Source organism: Cupressus sempervirens, chromosome 6 (assembly GCF_028749045.1).
Source record: "Cupressus sempervirens isolate cs-2001-9-10 chromosome 6, ASM2874904v1, whole genome shotgun sequence".
NCBI lineage: Eukaryota > Viridiplantae > Streptophyta > Pinopsida > Cupressales > Cupressaceae > Cupressus > Cupressus sempervirens.
The window spans coordinates 665,449,322-665,464,062 of NC_143123.1; the positions used below are offsets into that span (position 1 = coordinate 665,449,322).

Consider the following 14,741-nt stretch of genomic DNA (forward strand, 5'->3'; position numbering starts at 1 on the left):
ATATCCGAATTTCCGCTATACTGTTTGTGTGAAATAGAAGCTTCCCCATAATTTAAATTCTCATTTGCACAGCGGAGTAGTACGCGACATCAATAGTGGCAAAAGAAGAGGAATATGCATTTCCCACAAAATGAACGTTTGAAGTTCTGCCTAAACTAGCGCTCCTCGCATGCGTTGACAACACTCCACTTCAACGCGAAAATACAGGTGGCGCGCAATGAATCATAACTCCTTAGTCTTACTCCTACAATAATAATAATAATTATTATACCTTTGTCCAACTGGAACGTATGAAAGGAAGGAAGGAAATGGAAGCCCCAAAACATGATGGTGGACGGGACCCACGAAGCACATTGTGTGTTCCCGCATCATCACATCGGATTTGCCAGCTAAGCACACCCAACATTTACGCCCAAACCCAAAAGTGGAACAAATTAAAACACTAAAATAAAATAAACTAGCGCCGGCAGTAATTAATCCAAATCCACCCCGATAAGACGGTCTAAAGTTAGAATGATGGCATGGACGGTAAAACTTTGTAAGCCCTCGGGCCTCCACCGACAAGCGTTGACCATTCCCCTGACATGACCACTACCTAATCTACACGTTGCCCGCTAATTAATCGCCTTACAAAAAACCGGTAAACGTGAAAAAAGAAAGGGGGTGCCACGGGCCCTCCGATCGGACCCCTCTGGATGGTCGCCACGTGGCAGCAAGCGGCACGGGTCGGGAATGGGGACAGTAATTATAGTCCAAAGAGACGACAGTGGGGTTATCGAAGGGAGTTAAAAGATGTGTTTGTGTTTGTGAGAAGGCAGCAACAGCAACAATGGCAGCCGATTCAGGGACTGTGAGCGAGTTATCGCCGATGGCGCTTCTGAAGGCGCTGCTGGACCTGGGTCACGAGATCGGCGCGTGTTCGAAACCCCGGGCGTGCTCGACCCAGCGGCGCAACGCCAGCGCCATCTCCAGGCGGGTGAGAGTGCTGTGCCTCCTGTTCGAGGAGATGATCAGAGAGCCGCGTCACGCCATGGCGCTGCCCCCCTCGGCGGTGCTGTGCCTGCGCGAGATGCACGCGCTCTTCCAGCGGACGAAGCGGGTCGTGGAGGAGTGTGGCAACCGGAGCGGCCTGTGGATGGTGATGGAGGCCGAGACGGCCGCCGGTGAATTCCACCGGGTGACCGGCGACATGGCGACGGCGCTGGACGTGCTGGTGATGCCGCTGAGGCTCATGGACGTCACGGAGGAGGTCAGGGAGCAGGTGGAGCTGCTCCACAGACAGGCGCGCCGAGCCAGGGTTTCCGTCGACCCGGCGGACGAGACTCTCCGGCGGGAGGTTCTCGCCGTGATCGAGCAGTTCGAGAGGAGAGTCGCGCCGGAGGAGTCCAAACTCCGGGAGATTCTCCGCTCCCTGGGAGTCGCCGATTCCAGGGATTGCGGCCGTGAGATTAAGCTTATGGAAGAAGAGTTGAAGAAGCAGAGCGGATCAGATTTCCTCGACGAGTCCGCCGTCTCGATGATCAATAGCCTCATCGGCCTCATGCTTTACTGCAAGTGCGTGCTGTTTGGTGTCTCCGACGAGCCGTCGCCGGAACAACCGGCGGCGCAACCGCCGGCGGTGGCGGCGGCGGAGGAGATGATTCCGGACGACTTCAAGTGCCCGATTTCTCTGGACCTGATGCGCGACCCGGCCATCGTGGCGACCGGGCAGACGTACGATCGGGCCTCGATCACCCGTTGGATCGAGGAGGGCCACTCCACGTGTCCCAAATCGGGCCAGAATCTCCTCCACACGAACCTGATTCCCAACAACGCGCTCCGCAGTCTGATCGAACGGTGGTGCGAGAGCCACGGGGTACCGTTCGAGAAGCCCGAGAGGACCGTGATGGTCGCCATGGCGACACCAAAGGCGGCGCTGGAGGCCACCAAAATGACGGCGGCGTTTCTGGTGGCAAAGCTCGAATCCGGGACGCCCGAGGTGAAGAAACAAGTCGCATACGAGCTACGATTGCTGGCCAAATGCGGGATGGACAACAGAGCTTGCATAGCTGAAGCGGGGGCGATTTCTTCTCTCTTGCCGCTCTTGTCGTCCGGGGATTCGAAAACGCAAGAGAACGCCGTGACGGCGCTGCTGAATCTGTCAATCTACGAGCCGAACAAGCCCAAGATCGTGGAGGCCCGGTGCTTGGAGCCAATCATTGGGGTCCTCAAAGAGGGGCTTAGTATGGAAGCACGGGAGAACGCCGCCGCCACTCTGTTCAGCTTATCCGTAATCGACGACTACAAGCGCCTCATCGGCGACCACGCGGACGCCATTCCGGCGCTCGTGCAGCTCCTCAGGAAGGGCAGCGCAAGGGGCAAGCGCGACGCTGCCACGGCCTTGTTCAACTTGTCCATCTACCGCGGCAACGACATCAAGGCCGTGGCGGCGGGGGCAGTGCCGTTGCTTGTCGCGTTGCTCACCGACGAGCGGCCATCGCTGACGGATGACGCTCTTGCGGTGCTCGCCGTCCTGGCGAGCCGCGTGGAAGGGCTGCTTGAGATACAAAAGGCATGCGCCATTCCGGTGCTAGTCAGTCTTCTCCGGTGTGCTTCCACGTCGAGGGCGAAGGAGAACGCGATGGCCGTCCTAGTGGCACTGTGCCGGAGTGGCGGCAACGATGTCGTGAATCAGGTGGTTGCGATTCCCTCCCTCGTGCCATCAATGTACACGCTGCTCACCGGCGGCACGCCACGTGCAAAGCGCAAGGCACGGTCACTGTTCAAAATCTTGCAGCGGCGGGACTCCCCTGCAGCAATCCTCCACTCCATCATTAATTCTTCCACTACTACAAATACAACAATTACGACTGCCCCTTTGCGATAGGGGAGACTATTCTAGTAGCCACTCAGAAGTACCCACCTTGATACCCACCAAGTTCTTGCACCTATAGTCATTCATTCCATAATGTCAATACCTGCCCCAAGTATCTGAATAGTTTTTATGAAATGTTCCTAGGAGTTATTGGACCCCTAAGTGGGTCACTTCCCCTAACATGCCCACTACAATTTTGTTTTTCTATTCATTGAATTCATTACTTCTATTCATTTTTTCGGGGCACGCGGGCCGGGCGAAATACTGTGTACAGAGAAGACGTTTTTAAAAATGCCTTTTAAAAAGTAGGGGAAATGATGGGTGTGCTTTTTGAGGGAGGGCGGTCGCGTAAAGGGGAAATGGAAGCAGGGGGGGGTGGGAATTTGTGCTTGTTATTATAAGAAGTCTGTTATGGATGTGTTGTATATTTGTATTGAAACAAGAGAAACCGAAATAAAAGTAAATTATTATATTTGTTCGTTCACTTTGCACGCATAATGATTCGGCTTTATGTGTTTGGGCACTCTTCTCCGTCCATAATCATTGCTTCCATGTCCGCACTAATAAATTCTTCTCTTTCTGCCTTGTTCGCCTTACGACATTTAGATGTTTCGTGCCTCTCTTCGCCCGTTTGTTCGTATTTGAAATGACAAATGATTCGTGGTTGAATTTGGGTTGGAGTTATTATTATGGAGCTTTTTGTAGATGGGCCTACCGACAACGGATCAACTCGTTTTGGATCGGTTCTTCTGTTGGATTACAGATTTCTCTTTTTAATGCATAGATATCTGTAATCTTTTTAGTGTTTAATTATGTGTTGAAAAGGCGAGTAGGTACTTTGGTCTTTTGGAAAGCCCGGCTCATCCTTCCAAACATTTTATTTAATCGCCTCGTGAAAGATTTGCAGATCTTAGTGGAATGTCACATGACTTACTCATTTTAAAGGAATTAAAAAACTTCAAGTTTATTATTAAAAATAAATCATATCAATATCTCCTACTTATCAATAAATCATATATCAGTACTAGTTCAGTTCTAATGTTGATGTTTCCCAACTAGTATTGGTTGATGTTTTCCTACTTGTATTGGGACATGTTAGTACTGGTCTTCTTTTTGTGTAAATATTTATCGTTCCCCGGTGAATATGTGAGTCTAATAGACACAATTGGAGGTTTTCAAATGATCTTTTTCAGTGAATTAGATGGTCTACCCAAACAGTCTTTTTATTTGGTAGGTAACATTGATGAAGCTACCGCAAAGGCTATGAACTTAAAAGAAATTTAAAGGAAAAAATGAACCTAAATCTTCGTTTACTCCCCCAATCGAGTAGTCATTTCATGTAGTTTATATGATTTTAAATGGGTGTTGAAAAATATCATTAAATTCTAATGTTAAATGTAACGACTACTAGTATGATTCTTTTACATATAAATCTTTTAAGTAGTCAAGAATTAGATATTGAAAAACAATATTCTACATACTAAAAAATATAGAAGAAGATTTATAATATATATTTTAATGAGATGTAGAATAATTATTGAAAAAATATATATGAGATATGAGGTTATGTAGTTTTGATTGACAAGAAAGTAATTTTATTATTTATGTATTGATAAATAAAATAAAAAGATAAGATATTATTCATTTGATCAAATTAGTAGAGGGGAGACAATTGCAAATTATCCTAAAGATTAAATATGAGTTATCATTATTTCGATATAGTGGAGGGAACTAAAACAAGTTGTAATAAATTAAAAATGCAATCATCACATAAGATGTAGTAAATTATCTCATAAGTAAAGACATATCAAGAGAGGTTGTTTGACTTTATGATTAAAGAATGTTATGCTTTATGAGGTGTTGAGTTATGTAGTTATGATTGACAAGGAAATTATTTTATTATTTATGTATTGATAAATAAAATAAATAGATAAGATAATATTTTCATCAAATTAGTAGAGCACATACAAGTGTAAATTATCTTAAAGATCAAATATGAGCTATCATTATTTCAATATAGTGGAGGGGATTAGATTAAGTAGTAATTGATAAAAAATACAATCATCCCATAAAATATAGTAATTTATTTCATAAATAAGGTGTACTGAGAGAGGTTGTTTGACTTTATGATTAAAAAATGTGCCTTACTTATGAAAGATGAAAAGATTTAATTTTAATATTTGGAATATAATTAATAATAAAGATTGATCATTTTAATAAATGTTTCAATTTATCTTGTGATGAAAGATGTCCTTATTTCAAAATTATGCAGTCATTTGATTAATAGAGATTGTCATTAAAGTAAGTATTCATATAAGATGGAATCATTTAGGAAATTTCATGGGTCGTACTAGTTAGATGGAGCGAAGTGGATTAGATTAGGTGTGGAAGGATAAAAGTACAATCATCTAATAAAAAGATACTAACTAAAGAGTGAGTGCTTGACTTTATGATTGAAGAATGTGTATTCCTTATTGAAGATAATGAGAGAACATGGATATTAGCATATCATTTTTATATTTAATTGTATTGCAAATTACTTGTAATTAAACAAGAGCTCCGAAAGAGCTAGAGTCTCTGCCTTTTAAAGTCAAATTTGATAGATTAATTTCTATTTTTTAAAGTAAAGTTTCTTAAGATAAGAATGATTTTTTTTTTTAATAATGTGTGATACACCTAAAATGAGAATGAAGTTATTTTAATAAATGTTATGTTTATATTAAATAATAATTCTTATTGTATATTAAAAAAAATGGAATAACTAATTTTTTTAGTTCTTCTATTTTTAAAGGAGAGAGACTCGGAGTTTTCTAATTCTTTAACTTCCTTGTCCATGATTTTTTAAACAAATTTAAGATATAAAAACTTGTCTTTTCAATGAATTTAATATTAAGTTTAATTTTTTTTTAATAATTTAACTTTATATTTGAAATATATAAATTTAATTTTTGACATTATGTAGTTTCTTTAATAGTTTTCATTTTGATTTAATATAAATATATTCAGATCATATTTGTCTTTAAAAAGATATTCAATAATTAAATTTTATTTTTTTTAATTTTAAAAATATATGTTTATTTATTTAAGATAATTGAAATAATAAATTATTCATATCTAAAACATAATAAATTTATTTAAAAATGAAATTTATTTAAATATCAATTAGATAATAAGTCTATATATATATATATATATATATATATATATATATATATATATATAACTCTAATATATTCCAGATCGTAACAAAGATTTGTAAAAAACGTTAAATGCGTATGAAAATGTCAATCACTATAATGATTAAACTTTTATAATATAGATCCTACTGAAATTGTCTAATAAAATTATATTAAAGAAATCAATGTTTAATTGTAAAGACATTTTATTGAATAGTTTTACACATACATTAATCTATTATAATTATTGTGATTATTAAATTAAATTACAAATCCTAACAACAACAATACTTTCACTTAAGTGGTCATGTATGTTGTGAGTGGAAGAAGGTAATTTCTAGAAGGTGCCAAGAGAGTGGAAACACTCGTTTGTGACCGCACATGTGTTTCCTTTCCATTATTATTGGCATACATTATCAAATATGCAATGACCTTCAATTTCTATATTCGTAGTAAGCCATGTTGTAGTGCCCTACTGGAATGTGAACAGTTGTTCAAGGATCAATGCCATGGTAAAAATGTGTACGCATCTACTCATAGTTGTGGAGATATTTAAGAAAATAGAAATTTGTAGCTAGAAATATTGGATCTTGTTTAGTTTCCAATTACTACTTTTTGGCATAGTTATCCATGGAAGGAGAAAACCTCTTTTTAAAAAGGTTATCTAGTCATGGCGTGAATCATGGAGCTTTCTGTGGCAAAGGGTCTAAACTATGATAGAATATTGCACCCTTTTAGCTATATACACATTCAAAACCTGAGAGAAAAGAATGTCAACCTATGACAAACCCTATGTGAAGAAAAAGGTTATGAATGATTTTTTGAGGAGGAAAAATGATGCATTCAATTGCAGGCTTATGAATCATGTGGAACTTTTGTGTCTCTAGATTATAGAAGGGCTTTGTGTTTTTTACAATACAAAATTTAGAATTCATGTGGCTATCCAGGACCAAATCTAAAGGATGTCACCCATACTTGGTTTAGGCACAAAAAGTAGATCCTATTGGACAACCTGAGTAGAGAGACTGGATAGGTATGCCATCAAATTTTGTAGAACTGGCAGATAAGTTTGTAGCTGTGGTTTCTCCATGGTTAAGTTTTTGCAAGCTTAGAGAATTATAGAATATTGGAGAGATTTATTTCTCTAATTTTTTGTGTGCAGAAATTATTCTATACCTAGGAAAAATGCAACTAACAAGTTAGAAAATAGAAAATACTAACAAAAAATTAATTAAAAATAAACTAATTTTTTAACTTTAGTAACTCACTGATTTAGATTTGTAAAAATTAATTGTGGCCTCAACTAAAAACATTAGTTCTCTGCCTATGTATACACGAGGACTAATAAAACTTATTGTTTTAATAACTTTGGTCATTTTACAAATGTCTACTTCCTAGTCCACAATACTTTGGCTCTCGTGCGTTTCTTTTGGGTATGTTGATCTCTTCTTTTGACCCTTTTTCTTATGTTTTGTTTATGGCTTACTATTAATGCCCATCTCATTTGGGTTTCAGTCTATCCTTCATTTTGTAAGGTGAAAGATTGGTATGAGTTTGACTTTTGTATCTTGTAACATGATTATATTATATCAAGAACTAGATTAACTTGTAATAGATAAAAAAATACAATCATCGCATAAGATCTAGTAAATTATCTCATAAGTAAAGACATATCAAGAGATTTTGTTTGGCTTTATGATTAAAGAATGTTATGCTTTATGAGGTATTGAGTTATATAGCTTTGATAGACAAGGAAATTATTTTATTATTTATGTATTGATAAATAAAATAAATAGATAAGATAATATTCATTTGATCAAATTAGTAGAGCACATACAAGTGTAAATTATCTTAAAGATCAAATATGAGCTATCATTATTTTGATATAGTGGAGGGGATTATATTGAGTAGTAATTGATAAAAAAATACAATCATCACATAAATATAGTAAATTATTTCATAAATAAGGTGTACTAAGAGAGGTTGTTTGACTTTATGATTAAAAAATGTACCTTACTTATGAAAGATGAAAAGATTTAATTTTAATATTTGGAATATAACTAATAATAAAGATTGATCATTTTAATAAATGTTTCAGTTAATCTTGTGATGAAAGATGTTCTTATTTCAAAATTATGTAGTCATTTGATTAATAGAGATTTCCATTAAAGTAAGTATTCATATAAGATGGAATCATTTAGGAAATGTCATGGGTCGTACTAGTTAGATGGAGGGAAGTGGATTAGATTAGGTGTTGAAGGATAAAAGTACAATCATCTAATAAAAAGATACTAACTAAAGAGTGAGTGCTTGACTTTATGATTGAAGAATGTGTATTCCTTATTGAAGATAATGAGAGAACATGGATGTTAGCATATCATTTCTATATTTAATTGTATTGCAAATGACTTGTAATTAAACAAGAGCTTTGAAAAAGCTAGAGTCCCTGCCTTTAGTTTGAAGTAAAATATTGATTTGTGCATACAACAAGACGTGTAATTGTCACAATAAGAGTATGGCTAATTATAAGTTGAAGATCAAAGTTGTATGAAAAAAAGCATACATTTGAAATTATTTATTTTATAAATTAATTTAAATATGTATGGTAAAGTTTATAGAAAACAATCATGAATTTGAAGTTTTGCAGTTTATAAATAGATTCAAAACATTTTTGAAATTTTTGAAAGACACCTTCAACTTAATAGATTCAATCTTTAGACATTATAAGTTAATTATTTGATTTATATAAATTAGTTGCTATTTACTTGTTTTGTATTGTTGTACATTTTTGTTGACTATTTTATATGTACTATTAGAGATTTTATTTTATAATATTAAAATCAATATAAATATATTATATTTTAAAGTCAATTTTGATAGATTAATTTCTATTTTTTAAGGAAAAGTTTCTTAAGATAAGAATGATTTAATTTTTAATAATGTGTGATACACCCAAAATGAGAATGAAGTTATTTTTATAAATGTTATGTTTATATTAAATAATAATTCTTATTGTATATTAAAAAAATGTAATATCTAATTTTTTTTAGGTCTTCTATTTTTAAAAGGAGAGGGACTCGAGTTTTCTAATTCTTTATTTTTCTTGCCCATGCTTTTTTAAACAAATTTAAGATATAAAAACTTTTATCTTTTCAAAAAAATTAATATTAAGTTTAATTTTTTTAATAATTTAACTTTATATTTGAAATATATAATTTTTTTTTTTTACATTATGTAGTTTCTTTAATAGTTTTAATTTTGATTTAATATAAATATATTCAAATCATATTGGTCTTAAAAAATATATTCAATAATTAATTTTATTTTTTTAATACTGAAAAATAAATATATATTTATTTCAAATAAATGAAATAATAAATTATTCATATCTAAAACATAATAAATTTATTTAAATGTCAATTAGATAATAAGTTTATATATATATATATATATATATATATATATATATATATATATATATATATATATATATATGAACTCTAATATATTCTAGATCATAACAAAGATTTGTAAAAAACGTTAAATGCGTATGAAAATCGCTATCACTATAATGATAAAACTTTTATAATATAGATCCTATTGAAATTGCCTAATAAAATTATATTAAAAAATCAATTTTTAATTGTAAAGACATTTTATTGAATAGTTTAACACATACATTAATTTATTATAATTAGTGTGATTATTAAATTAAATTACAAATCCTAACAACAACAATACTTTCAATTAAGTGGTCATGTAATGTTGTGAGTGGAAGAAGGTAATTTTCGAAAGGTGCCAAGAGAGTGGAAACACCCTTTTCTTTCCATTATTACTGGCATACATTATCAAATATGCAATGACCTTCAATTTCTATATTTGTAGTAACCCATGTTGTAGTGCCCTACTGAAATGTGAACACTTGTTCAAGGATCAGTGCCATGGTAAAAATGTGTGTGCATCTACTCATAGTTGTGGAGATAGTTAAGAAAATAGAAATTTGGAGCTAGAAATGTTGGATCTTGTTTAGTTTCCAATTACTACTTTTTGGCACAGTTATCCATGGAAGGAGAAAACCTCTTTTTTAAAAGGTTATTTAGTCATGGCGTGAATCATGGAGCTTTCTATGGTAGAGGGTCTAAACTATGATAGAATATTGCATCCTTTTAGCTATATACACATTGAAAATCCAAGAGAAAAGAATGTCAACCTATGAAAAACCCTACATGTGAAGAAAAAGGTTATGAATGATTTTGGGAGAAGGAAAAATGATGCATTCAATCATAGGCTTATGAATCATGTGAAATTTTTGTGTCTCTGGATTACAGAAGGGCTTTGTGTTTTTTATAATACAAAATTTAGAATTCATGTGGCTATCCAAGACCAAATTCGAAGGATGTCATGCCTACTTGGTTTAGGCACACAAAGTAGATCCTATTGGATGACCTGAGTAGAGAGACTGGATAGGTATGCCATCAAATTTTGCAAAACTGGCAGATAAGTTTGTAGCCATGGTTTCTCCATGGTTAAGTTTTTGCAAGCTTGGAGAATTATAGAATATTGGAAAGATTTATTTCTCTAATTTTTTGTGTGCAGGATTTATTTCTATACCTAGGAAAAATGCAACTAACGAATCAGAAAATAGAAAATACTAACAAAAAACTAATTAAAAAATAAACTGATTTTTTAACTTTAGTAACTCACTAATTTTGATTTTTAAAAATTAATTGTGGCCTCAACTAAAAACATTATTTCTAGATGCCTGTGTATAGGCGGGGACTAATAAAACTTATTGTTTTAATAAATTTGGTCATTTTACAAATGTCTACTTCCTAGTCCATAATACTTTGGCTCTCGTGCTTTGCTTTTTGGTATGTTGATCTCTTCTTTTGACCCTCTTTCTTATGTTTTGTTTATGGCTTACTATTAATGCTCGTCTCATTTGGGTTTTAGTTTATCCTTCATTTTGTAAGGTGGAAGATTGGTATGAGTTTGACTTTTGTATCTTGTAACATGATTATATTTTTAATATCTAGGAATAGTGTTGAGGTATTCTTTGCTTTCAAAAAAATCAAATGTGGTAATCTCAATATAAGATATGGTCTTAGCGAACAAAGGTTCACCTCTTATCTAAATGAATATTGTGGTACACTAACTTGGAGTTGTAGGATTATAGTTGAATACTATGTATTTTGAATATGTTTTACTAGGTCATAAGGATTTCTAATTAGTTGATCATGATTAATTGGTTTATTAGATACATGGAATGCTTAAGCTTATATATGATTTATTTGAACACTTCAGCTCTTTAGATTTTGGCAAAATTTTCATCTAAGGGGTAATATCAGACTAATATCTTATAGAACTTGACAAGTATAATGGTATATTGTGGATAATCTTGTATTACTCTTGTATTTAACTGACTCGGTCTTTCTCTAAGGGTCTATATTTTCTCTTGGCTTTATGATTTTCCTATGAATCATAAAAATTGTTTATATATGTAAATTTCATTATATGACATTTTATAGATAGATGCATTGTTATGTTGACCGTGTGCCTTTTTCTCTAGTTCTCTCTTGGTTTATCTTGTGTATATTCTTTCTAATATACACACAAACACACAAATTTAAATGTTAATATATTTGATTGATTCTTCGTAAAAAGACTACTTTTTAATATGTGGCTTTGTCTTATGGTGGGCTAGATAGCTTGCTTTGTTTTAGAGGCTCTATAATTACGACTATAGAGCATTTGTTAGGAATTAAACTATCTTCCAACAATCATGTAATGTCCTATTATCCCAAGTAAATTTTAGTTGATACATTCTAACATTTATAGATAATTAGTTACTTAAATTGTATTTTTATCACAAAAATAATTTACTTATTCATCTTCTATACAGATGTAAAAGATAAAAATAATTGAATAAAAAATATTCAAGCTCTAAACTTTAATAAAATTGATCTATAATAATAAAAGGTTGCAATATAAAAAGGAAATAATACATATCTGTATATACCATGAAGAGATTTATATTGGCTCAAAGACCATCTCACGAGAAGATGATTAGTTACAAGTCTTAGCTTTTTTCATGGGCAAGAAGCATTCATAGGATGCCACAATCCTTACAATAGCACCTAGAGGAAAGGTTGAGTTATGGAAATGAAGCTATAATGGAAATTTGATTAATAGACTTTGATAAGACAAAGTGATTGTTTATATCAAGAAAGCTAAGGCTAAGCGAACAATAAAGTAAAAATTTAATAAATGTCAAGTGATGCTAGTGTCAACTGAGCCACAGTAAGTGCCACACAAATCTAGTGTTGACTGAGCATCAATATTGACTAAGCAAGATAGTTGATGTTGAGCCAAAAGTTTTATAGCGACCGAGTAATTCAGTGATGACCGAGTGTCAGAACTTAGTGATTGCCAAGTAATAGTGTTGAGAATAAATTTGAGGAACTCATGAATTCTAGCTTGCTTAGTTGATTTCGTGGGAGATGTAAACTGTGTTGAAGATAAGATTGATGAGTTTGATCATTAAATTCAAGGCGAGGATTAGGTAAAGACCTAATAGACAAATTGTAGAGAAGTTTCTAGAGGATGATCAAGAAGGAGGACAGATACAATGAATATGTTGAGCTTGATCATAAACCCTAAGATCTACAGTGATTATGGAAAATGACAAAGCAAGAATTACCTATTTAAAGAGGTATAGAACCAAACTTAAGATAAATGTGTGAGAGAGGCGCATATAGAGAAAGGTGGATTAGAGACACACAAGGGTGAACACAAGTGTATGCGAGTGAATGCGAAGCTAAAGGAGATTGCTTGCATAGATGTTGTTGATATTGATAAGTGAATCTGAGAAGATGACTTAAGTTTTGTTGAAAGGAGAATATTTGATTGCTTGAAGGGTTGCCAAGCAAATAAAGAACATAGATGACAATGGTGAGCTTATTAGTGAATTAACACATGAACCAAATAGTGATTTGAACTTGCAAAGTGAGTTGTAATCATACAGATAAAAAACTATTTTTTTCTTTCTAATCATTATAAACAGTTTGTATTGAAATCCTTTTAACAAAGGTTGACCTAACATTCATTTGAAAGACTTAACAATCTGTATAAATCCTTTAACAAGGTGACATTCTAAATGGAATGATCAAAGTCCTCTAATAAGGCAACTCATAATAGGGTGATTAAATCCTTTAACCAGTTCACATTTAATAGTGTGTATTGTAAACCTTTAACAAGGTTGGCTCCTAATAGAGCTCACTTTGAAAGAGTGGAAAAGTGATGACATGTTGCTAGTGGTTTTTCCCAAATTGGGTTTTCACATAAAATCCTAGTGTCAAAATTATGTTGAATGTTTTATATGTTTTACATTTGATAAAGTTTACATACAGAAAATTATGTTATTTTTGGAAAAGTAATTTTATTAGTACAATAGAAACTGAGCAACAACATGATAAGCAAAACAATGAATGTTTTATGTTTAATTGTTCAAATGGTACTTATCGACCTTGAGTAACTGATTCACACCACCCCCCGCCCCCCCCCCCCCCCCTTCAGTTATTCTAAACATTTCTAACATTTCTATGAACTGTTTAATAATTATTTATTTATTTCATAGGTTTATCTTCTCTTAGAGAAAAAATCACATAACATTTCCCCCTTGTAATTTAGTTGTTGTCCTCAATAGCTTTAGATATATCTACACAAAAACTCAAAAAAAAAAATTTATGATCAATGACAAGGTTGAATATTAATGCTTCATCAAATACATTATACTCTTATTTTGATTCATAAATCTCTTTTACCTTTATTTATTTTTACAAACAATTTCAAGAGAATCATTTTTCCATTCATTATTTTGATCAAAACAATATATACTCATTTCTTATGAGTTATGTACAATTGCAAAAATCATGATAATTAATCTAATAGGTTTTAACTTCATCAATTTATCTTATTATTCAACCAATATTTTATTTTATTTTTAATTTGAATAGTTTAACATGTAACATCAATATTAAAATTTTAAAAGTATCATTCTTTGTTAATATAATGTTTACCTGGTAAATGTGATGTATGCCCCATACTCTATAGTCACTCATTATTATATATTCAGAATATATTCCAAGTTTATATTCATGTAATCCATACGATATAAATATCCTCTTTTACAATAGATTAAATCACATGTACATGGTTATTGGGTTGATTAAGTCCAATAACAAAGTACCTTAGATAAAGATAGTACTTCTTTATTTTTTATTAGTATTAAAAAATATTGTTCTAATCTTTCTTTTTGTTCATGTACTTAAGGAATCTAAAATTTAATTCTAATTAAATTTTACTGATCTTATTCAACATTAAATTTTAAAGTTTATCTATCCCACTATAAAATTTGATACATCCACATGTTTTTAAAATCATTTTAATATTTTATTTCCTAGACCTAAAATTGATATTAAGGCTTGAGTGGTTATTGGCCCATAGTCTATACTAAACCTAGGTAAATCAAGATATTGATTCTAAATATAGAGAAAAAGAATTAATTTAAGAAGGATGACATGCCCATTATATTCTAAGGTACATGCACTAATTGTTAGAGTAATTAGATATTTCCTAATTAACTCTAGTTTGCTTAAGCTAAACTTTAGGCATCTAATAATTAATTCTTTTATTAATTATTATGATGCAAC

At 33.3% G+C, this 14,741-nt stretch overlaps 1 protein-coding gene across 1 annotated transcript; it reads left to right on the forward strand.

Annotated features, from left to right (window-relative positions):
* The first annotated feature begins 765 nt into the window (after positions 1-765).
* Positions 766-3,090, forward strand: LOC149553947 (U-box domain-containing protein 17-like). The gene has a single exon (XM_089789278.1). It carries the CDS (start codon positions 830-832, stop codon positions 2,864-2,866), a length of 2,037 nt encoding a protein of 678 aa, XP_089645404.1. The 5' UTR covers positions 766-829; the 3' UTR covers positions 2,867-3,090.
* The last annotated feature ends 11,651 nt before the right edge of the window (positions 3,091-14,741 follow it).

What these genes read in the sequence shown, in the direction of transcription:
- LOC149553947 (XM_089789278.1), top strand. Translation starts at nt 830, where the DNA reads ATGGCAGCCGATTCAGGGACTGTGAGCGAGTTATCGCCGATGGCGCTT.